This window comes from Trifolium pratense, linkage group LG3, assembly GCF_020283565.1.
Source record: "Trifolium pratense cultivar HEN17-A07 linkage group LG3, ARS_RC_1.1, whole genome shotgun sequence".
NCBI classification, from domain to species: domain Eukaryota; kingdom Viridiplantae; phylum Streptophyta; class Magnoliopsida; order Fabales; family Fabaceae; genus Trifolium; species Trifolium pratense.
Window position 1 is genome coordinate 23,280,761 of NC_060061.1, and position 15,935 is coordinate 23,296,695.

Here is a 15,935-nt window from a genome sequence, read left to right on the forward strand (position 1 = left end):
TCCACAACCAAATTGTTAGGCACACATGATTTACTATTTATATGTTTAGTCTCCAAATCACAACCTACCTCTTAACAATACATTGAATTTCAACTACATAAACCATGATTTTATTGTCTAAGTCTTTAACTAATTTGATTTTGTTGCTTCCAAAATTTATCTCCCTATATATACACATGTACGTAACATCTCAAAAATCCTTCATCATAAAGCATTCATCACACTTTCAACCAACTAGTCCTTTCTTCAAAAACTTGTTTTCAATTTGTTTGACAAAATTATGGCTATTCGTTTACCATTGATCAAGCAAGCGAAGAAGCATATCCTTTGCCGCACACTTTCGAAATGCAAAAAAGTGTTAGTTAATAATAATATACCAAAAGGGTATTTGGCAGTATATGTTGGAGAAGAAGAAAAGAAGAGATTTGTGGTTCCAATATCATATTTGCATGAACCTGTTTTTCAGCAATTTCTTTGTAAAGCTGAGGAAGAATTTGGATTTAATCATCCAATGGGTGGCCTCACTATTCCTTGCAGAGAAGATGTTTTTGTTACAGTAACTTCTCAACTGGAAACTTAATCACAAATAGATTACAGAATTTTCTATCAAGACATGATCTTTGCGGCCATTTCAACTTGAAATGTTCAACTGATTGACTATGCGCGCAGAATCAAATATATATATGACTAGAACTCTAGAAGCCATTATGTTTTGAAGCATGTAGAAATTAACATAGGCGATGTTTTATATGAAATCATATCCGGTGTCGCCAAATTTTACATAATGATTAGAATTACTCAAGAGAATTTGATCTAGAAGCTAGTATTGACATGTACAAGAGATACATAAGTTGTAAAACATTTTGTATATTATTATGAGATGAGTAAAAACAAGGAATTTAACTACTTTTTGTTTTTATTTATTAAATTCATTGATCAATTGATATTTAGCTCAATGTCTTTCTCAATGTGCATCTTTTCCTTATATCAACACCGGTCACTGGATATATAGTACAGACACACGGGTACAATACAACGCAGCGAGATAGACAGATACAACAAATTACGGTTAGAGAAATTGATCATTCCCATTCTCATGTGATACTTGTTTAAGACCTATAAAATAACACCATGTGATGATTTAATAGCCCATGTCTCACATACACCCCATCAAAGAGAAACAGATAGATTAGCCATTAGTTTGTAACTATACAACTATAGTCTTTAATTTCAGGCAGTTAATTTGCTGGCCATCTAATCTCAAAACTTTGAAAGAGATTCCAAGCAATATTAATATCATGTGAATGTATGATCCCTTGGCCAATACTAGACCATATCATAGAGAGTCCCTTCAAAAGTTACTAATTGTGTAATTGGTAGGTAAAGGCCTTAAAATCTAAGAATATGGAATCATAGACAAACGATATCCCTTTGGCACTTGTACATATTTTGATGTTGTTTGTCTAGCAGTTACTGATGTCCTTAGAATAGCGTGTAAACGGAAACTGTTTTATGCTTGATTGAGGGTAGGGATGACAGAAAAACTCAAACCCGATAGAGCTACCCGAACTCAAACTCAAGTCAACGGGTGAAACCTGAGTTCGGGTGGCACCCGAATATATGGGTGTGAGTTTGGGTAGTATCAAACCCACACCCGAAACTCATTCACCCACCCGTTTATATATTAAATTACTTATTTACCCCTATGTATTTTGCTCCCTTTTAAATTTTTGAATGTTGTACTGGTGCATGTTGTAGTGATGATAACATTTGATGAATTGTTTAATTAAAAAAAAAAATTTGAAATTTACAAAATATATTACCAAATTATGCTACATTTTGCATTTTATCAAATATAGTTATGGTCTGGTTTGAGCAGATAATCAATTATACGTGTTCTTGTTACGGGTTTTGGGTGTGGATGAAAAACCCGAACCCAGCGGGTGCAAGTTTCATTTTTCCACCCGAACAATATTTGGGTTTCGGTTTCACCTGAATATATGGGTGTGAGTTTGGGTAAGTATCAAACTCGCATGCATGGGCACTCATTGCCGTCCCTAATTGAGGGAAGCACATACTCAACAGAGCAAAGGACTCAAATTTATTGAGTTACTTGATGAAGAAGCCAATGACTTGAATTGTTTTTGAAGGCAACTGTGAGTATATTTATAGTTTTTGAGGTTTTGGAAATGCAATTACAAGCTATAATTTATATATATAAATCCTAGATAGCCGTGGAATTGTCTATCTAAATCCTAATCCACAAACCAATGAAAACCTTTCATTTAGCCACATCATCCACTTACATCCATTTAATGTGGGGTACTAATTGTAATTATTATTATTATTATTATTATTATTATTATTATTAATATTTTGGGTTATTATTCATTTTAAATTATTTTTTTTATTTTATTATTTTGTGTATTTTATTGTTTTTTTTTCAAAAAAGTTAATGTTTTTGCTAATAATCTTTTGTCCAATCTTTATAAATATAAGGAGTTGGTCGATTGTCAGGACTACTTTCTAATGTTAGTAAAAAAAAGTAGATAAAATAAATTTTACTAATGGTTGTTACGCCCTGTATGATTTTTATCATATTCGATATTTGAGTATGAGTTAAGTTGATTTATCTTTGCTCCAATAAGTTTCAAATTAATATAAATGTCAAATTCGATAATACAGTAGTTTTTTGGTAAGAGATAATGAAGTAGTTTATCCAACTCAGAATCCTCCAATGAGATTTATTATATAAATAAAAACTTGTGTTTCAACATCGATTGTTTTCCATGGTCAATTATATGTTATCATTTCCATAGTTATTTTGAAGAATGAGTTAAAGATATTGTTAATCAATGTTAATGAAGAAGATACCAACGTAACTTCAAATGTGATGTATAAATAAGTTTTTTAAATGTATAAACATCTATATATATAATTCCTAGATAGTTGTGCAACCACTAATCTAACCCTAATCCACGTCAGTCACTTATATCCAATTAAACCACCCAATAATGTCACATCACTTCTACTTACATCATTGTCATCTCTATACATTTTTTTATATGATACATTTATATACCTATGACTTTTCATTATACACTCACTCAACTAATAATAATAGGTTTTACTAAATTATACGCACTAATTAATCTTTTATACTATATATTGAATTATAGTGTCCAATTAAGAATCAAATGCACAATGTATGAGTATGACCACAAACCGTTTTCATAGCGACATGACAATTTATGGATTACCAACTTATTTTGGTAGATGCAATAGGATCCATTGTAATCTTTTCGAAATGTATAAACACATATTTAATATCTATCTTATATTTACATCACTTTTTTTATATTATTATTTTGTTGTTGTTGTTGATGTTATTATTATAATTTTCATAATAATTATTGTTTCAATTTATACGAATGATTTTTCAACATTACAATATAAAATACCGCATAATACCCGTGCTATGCACGGGTGTGGGAATAGTTTTGTTTGAAAGGACTAAAGGGTACAAAGCATAAGATGAAATAGCATGTGGTTATGTCTTAAGATTGTACCCCACCCTTTCAACTACAACCTCATATTTTGTTCACACATTAACAATTTTCATACTTTTGTTTTTTTGAAGAAACTAAATTAGCCCACTCAAATTGGCGCTAGAGAGAATCGAACCTCAGACCTTAAGAGGAGCACACTCCCAGGTCCCAAGTCAATACCAATGCACCAACCCAAGTGAGTTTATTTCATACTTTTGTAACATGCCTTAGACATGTTTTCTTCATTATGATGACAGTGTTGATGTTCAGCTGGTAAACTATACAAGGAAATGGATAACTATAGGTCATCATAGACCATTCTATATGTTTGTGGCTATCCTTTCAAGGATGTGGGACTTGCATTATGGATATACTACAAAATATTTGATGTTGATCATTGCGAAAGTCCTTTAAACTCTGAAGACAACACCATGTGATCTTTCATATGCTCTTGTCTGAACATGACTCATATCACATGGCCCTTCTTCAGCGATCATTATAGTTGCCGACGGTTTGTTAAGTATCCTTTGATTCATCTATATATATTCATTGCTTCAAGCATTTAGAACCAACACATATCATTCATCTATATCTTCTTTTCAAGACATACATACAACAATGGGTTTTCGTTTACCAAGTATTATCAGAAGGGCATCATCATCAAAAGGCATGGACATGCCAAAGGGATGTCTAGCAGTATATGTTGGAGAGAAAATGAAGCGGTTTGTGATCCCTATATCATATTTGAGCCAAACATCATTTCAAGAATTGTTGAACCAAACTGAGGAGCAATATGGATATGACCATCCAATGGGTGGTCTCACAATTCCTTGCAGAGAAGACGTTTTCTTAGATATTACTTCTCAATTGAATTGAATATATCTGGTAGCCCTCTAAGGATATCACAACACAAGACTAACATAGATACATGACCAATTTTTGTAGTTGTTTAGTTTCTGACTTTCAAAAGATTTTCTCTTTTGTTGTTATCATACTTGGATTGTGTTAAAGTTCAGAGAGAAACACAAAGTGACGGCTAGGGTTTCAATAATATTATAATAGCATTACTTCACAAAATAAGGATTACAAAATAATTTATAATAATTCCTAATGGACTACTAAACTACTAACATATAAAGCCCAATACTTAAAGCCCTAATAATATTATTATCTAACACTTCCCCTCAAACTCACGATGCATTCTCAGATAATCATCGAGAGTTTGTCAAACAAAAAACGAAAATCAAACTACTACAACTAAATATTTTATTTCTAATACTACCCCTCAAGCTAAAGCGTACTAAGCTTTGAGCTTGTTACAAATCAACCCAAAAATAAACTAAATTAACTAATAGCTTCAAATTCAACTTCTTCAGATTTCAGACTTCGAATTGTGAGTATTCCCTCACCGGATTCAATGTGAGTATTCCCTCACCGGATTCAATGTGAGTATTCCCTCACCGGATTCAAATTTCAAATTGTGAGTATTCCCTCACCGGATTCAATGTGACCGGATTCAATGTGAGTATTCCCTCACCGGATTCAATGTGAGTATTCCCTCACCGGATTCAAATTTCAAATTGTGAGTATTCCCTCACCGGATTCAAATTTCAGATTGTGAGTATTCGCTCACCAGACAAACAGATTGCGAGCTTTCGCTCACCAGACATATTGTGAGTATTCCCTCACCGAGAATCAAAAGGGGGAGAAGCAATCAATCAGAAAGAGACCAATAGAAAGACAATCAATAAGAAGAAACCAAATTGTGAGCACTCAACTCACCATACAACCAAATTGTGAGTACTAGACCCACCAAACAAACAAATTCAAACAAATTTCCAAATTAATGGAACCAAACCAACGAAGCCAAAACAAATTGAACCGAACGAAACCAAATCAAGACATACAAACCAATAAACACAGAACTAAACCAAGAAGGGAGAGGTGCAATGCAATCAGAAGAGAAGTGCAATAGAGGGAGAAGTGCAATGCAATCAGAAGAAGTGCAATAGAGGGAGAAGTGCAATGCAATCAGAAGAAGTGCAATAGGGGGAGAAGTGCAATGCAAAAGAAGTGCAACAGGGAGAAATGCAATATAATCAGAAGAAGTGCAATCAAAGAGAACCAAACCAACTAAAACCAAACAAACCAATTATATTTCATGCCGAAACACACACCATCTTTCTTCAAAGATGACCCTTGCAAAAACTCATATCATGAACGAAGCCGCTTCATCACGTACCACTCATATAATCATATGCAAAGCCATCACAACTTTTATGCATAGCCACCGAATCATGCATGTGAACAAATTTCCACATCTTGCCTTTCCTTAATGAACAAATGCCAAAAAACAATTCTGACCAACCACTAAACGCAATGGCACAGTAGCACAATTCTCACAAATCAATCCCATGAGATTGAAATTGATCTTCAAAACACCAAATTCAATGGCAAACATATAACTTACAAGAGCCAAACTTCAAAAGCTAAATCAAACACGTTCCCAAACTTTTGACCAACCAAACAAATGGATCAAAGTGAACAACGATGACCAATGAATAAATTAAATCCAACGAACCAAACCGAGATCAATAAATGCAATCTTCAAAACACATAGTTTCCCAAAATTTTGGGAATTCAATAACGGAAGAAATGAACAATTCAAGGAGGATCGAAACAAGCTCTCGATACCATGTTAAAGTTCAGAGAGAAACACAAAGTGACGGCTAGGGTTTCAATAATATTATAATAGCATTACTTCACAAAATAAGGATTACAAAATAATTTATAATAATTCCTAATGGACTACTAAACTACTAACATATAAAGCCCAATACTTAAAGCCCTGATAATATTATTATCTAACAGATTGGATGTAAAAAGTTCATCTAAATGAGAAATTTATCAACACTATTATCATGTTTCTCTATTTATTCCCCTTACATATCAGTCTGAAAACTGAAGCATCTATTTGCTAAATGTTCAGTTTAGAATCTCTTAAATGATATAAAATGGAAAATTCATTTGTTTAAATATAAAATCGATCTTCCCTGTTGCAAAAAATGGAAAGTTAAAAGGAACTATCATGATTTAACGATCATAAATGAGTTTAAAGGTGTTTACTAATAAACTAAACTTAGACTAAGGTATCGTTTGGCCTAGCTTATTTCAAACATTTTTACTCAATAAAAGGATAAGCTAGGCTAAACAGATTTTCAAGAAGTTCTTGATAGAAAAAAGTTGCTTAATTTTTATGAGTAAAAGTATATAGATAAAAGACTTCGGAAGCTAAAAAGTAACAATTACCAAACGTCTTTAGCTTTTTTCTAATTAAAAGCTCTTATTTTCACTTTTAGCTTTCAAATAGCTTCTAAGACCTAAAAAAGTTAGGTCAAACGATACTTAAGTGAGGGAGCTTCTGAAAACAATTGAACTGTAGAGCTGATTCCTACTTAGGCGGTAATCATGTTCAACTTTTTCTTTTTAGAGAATTTTAAGTAATAGATTATCTTATTTCAGTTGGCTTAAAGAACTAACTAACTATGACTTGCGATGGATTTTATTGTTTAAATAATCAGAAAATTTCATTTGATAACTTGTGCCATTTATGTGAATTTGTTGTTCCATGATGGATGTCTCCCAATGTCAGAAGTCAAGATACAAAGAAAGTGCCAGTTTATATATATAAATCTTCAGCCAAAAAATGTATGTATAAATGCATTGAAGTTGAGAAAAAAGTATAATCTATGTCTGTAACATAGTAGTATTTAGAGAAATAAAAGTAATAACAAATTTTGTTTTCAAAACAGGCTGAAAGAAATAACTATAGTTGTGTTTGATTTTATTTTTCAAAGTAGAGTTGAGTTGTTCTTCATATCTGTGCATAAAACTCAAATTTCTTTCAAAACAAACTTATGCTAGATATATTCTATTCATTGGTTCTGAAATTTTTTAACTTTGCAGTGACTGTTAATATCCATTTGTACTGTTAAATTTTGGAAAATATTCATGACGATTCTTTTCCCCTTCGGGAAGCAGCCTGCTATTTTTTCATCATGTTTAAAATTGCCGAGGAGAGAGTAATGAAATTGATAAAGTGAGTGAACTCAATGTCATTAAACAAGAAAAAGATATGAAAAGTGTTTTGTTTTCTTTGTATTGAGATGAATATCTTTCTCTATTTCCCATGAAAGGGGATAATCTTTACAAGTTAAAAAGATTCCTGTTGTAAAAAATGTCTTCTAATCTATCTGTATGTTACAATATATCAGATTCATAGCTCATTCAAGCGTGAAGTTATGTGTTGAAAAACATCTTCGGTGCAAGGAATGGTGAGGCCACCCATGGAATGATCGTAACCAAACTCTTCCTCAGCTTGACTCAATAAGTCTTGAAATGATGGTTGGTTCAAATATGATATTGGGATCACAAACCGCTTCTGTTTCTCTCCAACATACACTGCAACATAACCCTTTCTCACTTCTGCAGATTTTGATGCTGTTTGGTTGGCTGTTAATGATGCCCGTCGAATAACATTTAATTGGAAACCCATTTTTGGTGATTATTTGAGGGAGAAGAAAAGACTCAACAGAGCAAAGATATAGAAAACTTTAGAAGGATGTAACGAACACTTGAGGATGCCAATGAATTGTGGTATGTTTGAAGGCAATTTGTAAGTATATTTATAGTTATTTAGGTTCTCTGGAATTCCAATTACAAGCTAAATTATTGTTTGAAAGAGTTAAAGAGTAAGATGATATAGCATGTGGTGATGTCTTAAGATTGTACCCCACCCTTTCAAGGGCAACCTCATATTTGTTCATGCATTAACTAGTACTTCATAATTGTGTAAACATGCTTCAGACATGTTTTCTTCATAATGTTGATTTCCAGCTGGTATCTACCTAATGAAGTGTATGGTAATGGATCATAGACATTACCCTTTCTTTAAGGGGAGACATTATCTACCATGAAATTAATCTGACATTGACACTTAGAGCAAGTCCTCCAAAACAACACCATGTGATCTTCAGTATCATAGTATTGATGTCCATCTGGTAAGTGACTATAAGGAAATGGATAGCAATAGATCAACATAAACCATTCTAAATGTTTGTGGTTATACTTTCAAGTGGATTAATTATAGGCTAGCCTCTGCTAAAGAAGGTGGGTGGGACATGCATTATCTACTACAACATCTGATGTTGATGCTTGAGAAAGTCCTCTAGAGACAACACCATGTGATCTTTCATATGCTCTTGTCTTAACATGACTCAAATCTAATGGCCCTCCATCAGTGACAATTTTATATATCCTTCTATATATATTCATGACTGCAAACATTTAGGACCAACACAAATCATTCTATATTAGAAACTTGAGTCTTCTATATACAAATTTTTCATTTTTAGACCAACTTAATCACCTTTTTTTCAACACATACATACAATAATGGGTTTTCGTTTACCTAGTATCATCAGATCAAGGGCATCATCTTCAAAGGGCGTGGATGTGCAAAAGGGATATCTTGCCGTATATGTTGGAGACGAAATGAAACGGTTTGTAATCCCAATATCATACTTGAACCAACCATCATTTCAAGGGTTGTTGAACCAAGCTGAGGAACAATTCGAATATGATCATCCAATGGGTGGTCTCACTATTCCATGCAGAGAAGACGTATTCTTAGATATCACTTCTCGCTTGATTAGGTGCTAATTCCTTTGGTAGTAGGAGCTGACTTAGATTATTTAATTTGAGGGAATTTGTACAAAAGATTACAACCTGTTTAGGGTTATATGTCAATGTTTTATGAATATATGTTATAAACTAATTTTCCAAAATATAATACAAAGTGACATATTTGCTTTCATATGGTCTTCAAAGTCATTTTCCTTTCCATTGCTTCACTGCAGTACAATACAAACTTAATTTCTAATAAACTGTGTAATATATGTTACCAAAAACAAAGGAAAAAACTTGCACTATAGTGAAAAGTGAATATATATATATATATATATATATATATATATATATATATATATTAAAGTGTACTGAATAAAAAATCGGACGATTTTTATGTACGGATCATTACAATAACTTTAATTTAAGTGTAAAATTGAAAAGTCAAACATGAATAACAATTACAGATAATTCAACGCAAACTAATAGAAATCAATTGTTGTGTCTAGTTTGGGATGGTTGTACGACTTTTCATCGATGAGGGGGTGAAGTTAATTGATCTCTTGTAGGTAGATGGTGATTGTCGGTTAATACAGTTACTGCATGAATTTTGTGAATCCACTTGCTGCAGGACTGGCCTGCTGTGTGTGAATTCACTTGCTGCAGGATTGACCTGAGTTTGGTCAAATTGGACGGCATTTTCTGTCCGATCTGACCCCGTGGTTGCCTGGCGTGTGCATGTTCTCTGTCTGGTTGTATTCAGATAGCTTTGGAGTTGTTTTGGGGTGAAGATTGGATGCTCAAACTGAACCTGCAAAATTATGCAGGTTGTAGTACTATGCATTAAAGATAGGTGGCTGAATTTGTCAGGATCTTGGTTATGTAATGCATTGATGATTGGTTTCTAGTTTTGCTGCTTTATTGTATAAGGGTCTAGAGACAGTTTTGGGTTTAAATATCTTCGATTTTTGTTTTGTTTGTTTTTCAGTCTTTTAGAAGTTAGCTCTAGTTTGTATTGTTTTACATTCAACCACTACTAGTTCTTGGTCATTTTTAATAAAGTTTTCCTTTTCCTTGGCAAAAATAACATATATTATGATTTAGTAAACCATAAGTTATGTTATCTAAGTTCTTGTCCAATAACTATGTTCTTCTCCGAAGATTTTTTTTGCGCAATACATACTTCATTTATGATCATTAAATCATGATAGTTACTTTTAACTTTCCATTTTTTATTTTTTGCAGCAGGGTGAATCGATGCTTTATCTATTTTCTAAAGTGAACATTTAGAAAATAGAGGCTACGATTTAAGATTGATATTTAAGTGGACATATAGAGAAGCACAGTAATATTTAAAATAAATTTCTCATTGAGATGAACTTTTTTACAACAAAAGAAACAACTACTACTACAAAATTGGTCATATATCTATGTCAGTCTTGTGATATCGACACAGGGTTAGCAGTTATCTAATCGAAGTTAGAAGTGATTTCTAAGAAAATATCTTCTCTGCAATGAATAGTGATACCACCCATTGGATGGTCATATCCGAATTGTTCCTCAGATTGACTCAACAAGTCTTGGAATGAGATTTGGTTCAAGTATGATACGGGAATCACAAACCTCTTCATTTTCTCTCCTACATACACAGGTAGATATCCCTTTGGTACACCTTTTGAAGATAATCCCTTTGATCTGATGATACTAGGTAAACGAAAACCCATTGTTGTATGTGTTGAAAAGAAGATATTGATCTAAAAATGAGAGACTTGTATACACAAGACTAGAGTTTTTGAACTTCAAATGCGTTGGGATGTGAAATGATTTTTGTTGATCCTAAATGCCTGCAGCTATGAATATATATAGATGAAAGGATATGTAACAAACAGTCGGCAAGTTGAAGGAGGACCATGAGATGGATGTTAGTCGTGGAAGCTATGGGAAACAAGTGCATGTGAAAGATCACATGGTATTGTTTTGGAGGACTTGCTCAAGTTTCAACATCAAAGTAATTTCATGGTAGATAATGTCTCCCCTTGAACAAAGGCTAATGTCTATGACTATGATCCGCTACCATACAGTTTGATAGTACCAGCTGGAAATCAACACTATCATCATAATAAAGAAAACATGTCTGAAGCATGTTTACTTAATATTGAAGAGCTAGTTAATGCATAAACAAATATGAGGTTACCTTTGAAAGGGTGGGGTACAATCTTAAGACATTACCACATGCTATATCATCATAACCTTTAACTCTTTCGAACAATAATTTAGCTTGTAATTGGAATTCCAGAGAACCTAAATAACTATAAATATACTTACAAATTGCCTTCAAACACACCACAACTCATTGGCATCCTCAAAGTGTTAGTTAAATCCTTCTAAAGTTTTTTATATCTTTTCTCTGTTGTGTCTTTTATATTCTCCTTCAAAAAATCACCAAAAATGGGTTTCCGATTAAATGTTATTGTTGGAGAAAGGGCTATGTTGCAGTGTATGTTGGAGAGAAACAGAAGCGGTTTGTGATCCCAATATCATATTTGAACCAACAATCGTTTCAAGACTTGTTGAGTCAAGTTGAGGAAGAGTCTGGATACGACCATCCCATGGGTGGCCTCACCATTCCTTGCACCGAAGATGTGTTTCAACACATAACTTCTCGTTTGAATGAGTTATGAATCTGACATTGTATCTTACTGACATAGATTAGCACATACATTTTGTACAACAGGAATTCTTTGTAAGTTGTAAAGATTATCCCTTTTCATGGGAAATAGAGAAAAATTGTTATCTGAATGCAAAATTGAAAAATAATTTGTCACCTCACCTTTGCTCTTGTGTAATGAAATTGAGCTCAATTACTTTACCAATTAGAATTTTCAGTGCTCCCTGCTATTTGAACAGATATAAAAAGAACAGACAAGAATTTTTTTTTTTTCAGAAATAAAATAAATGCATCGAGCATAAGTACATATATTTCTTTAGGACAGCTTTTAAAAAATTTTGAGTTTTATGAACAGATATGTTGAATTAAAATTGATGGCCCCAATCATATTTTTATTCTTCCTTTGTACTATATATGATAAAGAGCCATCCCAATGAGATGTTACTGACACAGTTTATAATTCTAATTTATTTGTATACATTTTTTCACTGAAGTTTTATGTATAGACTGGACCTTCTGGTACCTTCAACACCTTTAACACTTGCCTTGTACCCTGAGAAAATACATTTTTGAGCCAAAAAATTTCAAAGTATGCAAATCAGGATCATTATGGTGCAGAATCGTTTGGAACCAGAAGGAGGATAACCAGAATCATCAGAAACAATACACCCATTCTGACGCTTGTTGTGAATCCAAACCGAAACAACAATAACCTTTAGTGTGTGGAACAAATGAATTGAAGCAACCAAATCAAAATGAATGAGCAATAAATCAACAAAAGCTAAAACTACCAAAAGCGATAAAAGACACGATAAAATTGTTTGCCTAGTTCAGCCTACTCTGGGGGAGAGAGAGCTCTCCGTTCCACTATCAATGAAAAACTTGATTACAAAAATTCAATACAAGAGGTGCAAGAATTTAGAGTTTTCCTAAATTCTACCATTTTCAATAATCTCTCCCCGTGAACAAGAGATTCAAACAATAATGATTACAAGGTGAAAGAAAAGAGATTCAAACACTAGAACCCTAAAATTCCACCTTCTCTCTCTTCCTGACGGCTGCAAAACGCAGCAAAAAGCAGGACACCTGCGCCTGGCGCAGGCCAGGCTGCGCCTGGCGCAGCTCACAGCACAAACAAACATATTTCCAGATTTCTCATTGCGCCTAGCGCAACCCCTGCTGCGCCTAGCGCAGGGCACAGTGACAAAATCAGTTTTCTGCTTTTAACAATTCAAAGGCAATCTCAACAACGCTCATGTTGAAGCACCATAGAGAAAATCTTGGTCATAGAGGGTAATGGATCAATCAACAGAATTTGAGATTTCACAACATTGAAGTTATCATTCAAGCTAGTTAGAAAACGAATAGCATGAAGCATATAGTGATTGTTACGAACTACACGCATGGCATCACAAGAACAACGAACACGACATGTACAAGTAGGAATTGGCATATAGATTTCTAACTCTTCCCAAGGGATCTTGAGCTCAGAGTAGAATAGAGTTAACGTACGAGATTCTAATTTGAGGTTCTAATTCCTGTACCTTTGCTTGTGCATGTAATGAATTGTCTTGTCTGAGTTTCGCCAAAATTATGCAGGATCTTTTGTATTGTTTTACAGTCATGCACTTCTTGTGCTTGGTCATTTTTAATATAATTTTCTTTTTCCTCTGCAAAAAATAAAGAGACGTATAATTTAGACTTAATAAACCATAACTTTTGTTATCTAAGCTCTTATCCAATAATTACCTTCTTCTCTGCAGATTGGTTTTTTACCAAATAGAAGCTTAGATATTCCGATTGATATGAAAGTGAAAATTTAAAGAAAAACAGTAATGATAAAAATGAATAAATTTCTCATTGATATGAACTTTTTACAACCAAGTATAATAACAAGAGATTCCTCATTGAAGGTTAGAAACTAAACAACTACAAAAATTGTTCATATATCTATGTCAGTCTTATACAAGAGGGTTAGCAGTTATCTAATTCAAGCTAGAAGTTATTTCAACGAAAACATCTTCACTGCAGGGAATAGTTATACCACCCATTGGATGGTCATATCCGAATTGTTCCTCAGATTGGCTCAGCAATTCTTGGAATGATGTTTGGTTTAAGCATGATACAGGGATAACAAACCGCTTCATTTTCTCTCCAACATACACTGCTAAATATCCCTTTGGAACATCCGCACCTTTTGAAGATGATGTCTTTGATTTAATGATACTAAGTAAACGAAAACCCATTGTTGTATATTTGTGTTGAAAAAAAGAGACTGATCTAAAAAAGATAGACTTGTATATAGAAGACTCAAGTTTTTGAACTTCAAATGAGTTGGGATGTGAATGATTTGTGTTGATCCTAAATGCATGCTGCAATGAATATATATATATACATGAACGGATATGTAAGAAACAGTAGGAAAGTTGAAGGATGACCATGTGATGGATGTTAATCATGCAAGGTATGGGAAACAAGTGCATATGAATGATCACATGGTGTTGTTTTGGAGGACTTGCTCAAGTGTCAATGTCAGATTAATTTATGGTAGAAAATGTCTCCCCTTGAAAAAAGGCTAATGTCTATGATTCATTACCATACAGTTCGTTAGGCAGATACCAGCTGGAAATCAACACTATCATCATAATGAAGAAAACATGTCTAAAGCATGTTTACACAATTATGAAGTACTAGTTAATGCATGAACAAATATGAGGTTGTACTTGAAAGGGTGGGGTACAATCTTAAGACAACTCCACATGATATATCATCATACCCTTTTAACTCTTTCAAACAATAATTTAGCATGGAGTTTGAATTCCAGAGAACCTAAATAACTATATATATACTTACAATTGGATTCAAACACAACACAATTGTCATTGGCATCCTGAAGTGTTAGTTACATCCTTCTAAAGCTTTTTTTGATATCTTTGCTCTGTTGAGTCTTTTCTTCTCCCTCAAACAATCACCAAAAATGGGTTTCCGTTTAAATGTTATTCGACGAGCATCATTAACTTATATCCAAACAACATCAAAATCCGCAGAAGTGAGAAAGGGCTATGTTGCAGTGTATGTTGGAGAGAAACAGAAGCGATTTGTGATCCCAATATCGTATTTGAACCAACCATCATTTCAAGACTTATTGAGTCAATCTGAGGAAGAGTTTGGTTATGATCATCCCATGGGTGGCCTCACCATGCCTTGCACCGAAGATGTGTTTCAACACATAACTTCTCGCTTGAATGAGCTATGAATTTGAAACTGTAGCAATAATGATAGATTAGTAGAGACATTTTGTACAATAGGAATCTTTTTAACTTGTAAATTTTATCCCCTTTCATGGGAAATTTAGAAAAATATTCATCTGAATACAAAGAAAACAAAACACTTTCATATCTTTTTCTTGTTTAATGACACTGAGTGAGCTCACTTGCTTTATCAATTTCATTATTCTCTCAGCAAACTGCTCTCTGAAAGGGAAAAAAGTAGACATGAATGTACTCATAAATATAACAGTAGAAATGGATAATATTAACTGTAACAGTAGACATGAATGTTACTGTCACTTCTCAATTTAAAATTTAAACACAACAATAAATAATCAGAATATGATCTGTGCAGCTATTTAAACAAATGTACTATGCAGAAGTCATTCTACTTTGAACCATGTAGAAATTAACATAGGCTATGCTTTATATGGAAATAATGTCATGCTTGATGAGTTTATCATATCCAGTCTCACAAAATCACATGATGGCTAGAATTACTCAAGAGAATTAAATCTAGAAGAATGAGAAAAAATAACAAATTAACATTAGTTTTCAACTATGCAACTATAGTCTTTAATTTCAGGCAGTTATTCTTCTGGCCATATATATAATCTCAAAACTTTGAAAAAGACTCTAGGCAATATCATGTGAATATGTGATCCCTTGACCCTTACTAGACCCTATCATAGTGTCCCTTCAGAATTTATTAATTGTGGAATTGGTTTGCAAAAGCCCTTAAATTCTAAGAATATGGAATCATAG

The 15,935-nt window shown here is 33.2% G+C and overlaps 1 protein-coding gene and 1 pseudogene across 1 annotated transcript; one reads left to right on the top strand and one right to left on the bottom strand.

Annotated features, from left to right (window-relative positions):
• Window positions 1–225: 225 nt before the first annotated feature.
• Window positions 226–845, top strand: LOC123913036 (auxin-responsive protein SAUR21-like). The gene has a single exon (XM_045963643.1). The coding sequence runs from the start codon at window positions 281–283 to the stop codon at window positions 578–580; it is 300 nt and encodes a 99-aa protein (XP_045819599.1). The 5' UTR covers window positions 226–280; the 3' UTR covers window positions 581–845.
• A 9,794-nt stretch (window positions 846–10,639) lies between these two features.
• LOC123913041 lies at window positions 10,640–14,291 on the bottom strand (annotated as a pseudogene).
• Between the last annotated feature and the right edge of the window lie 1,644 nt (window positions 14,292–15,935).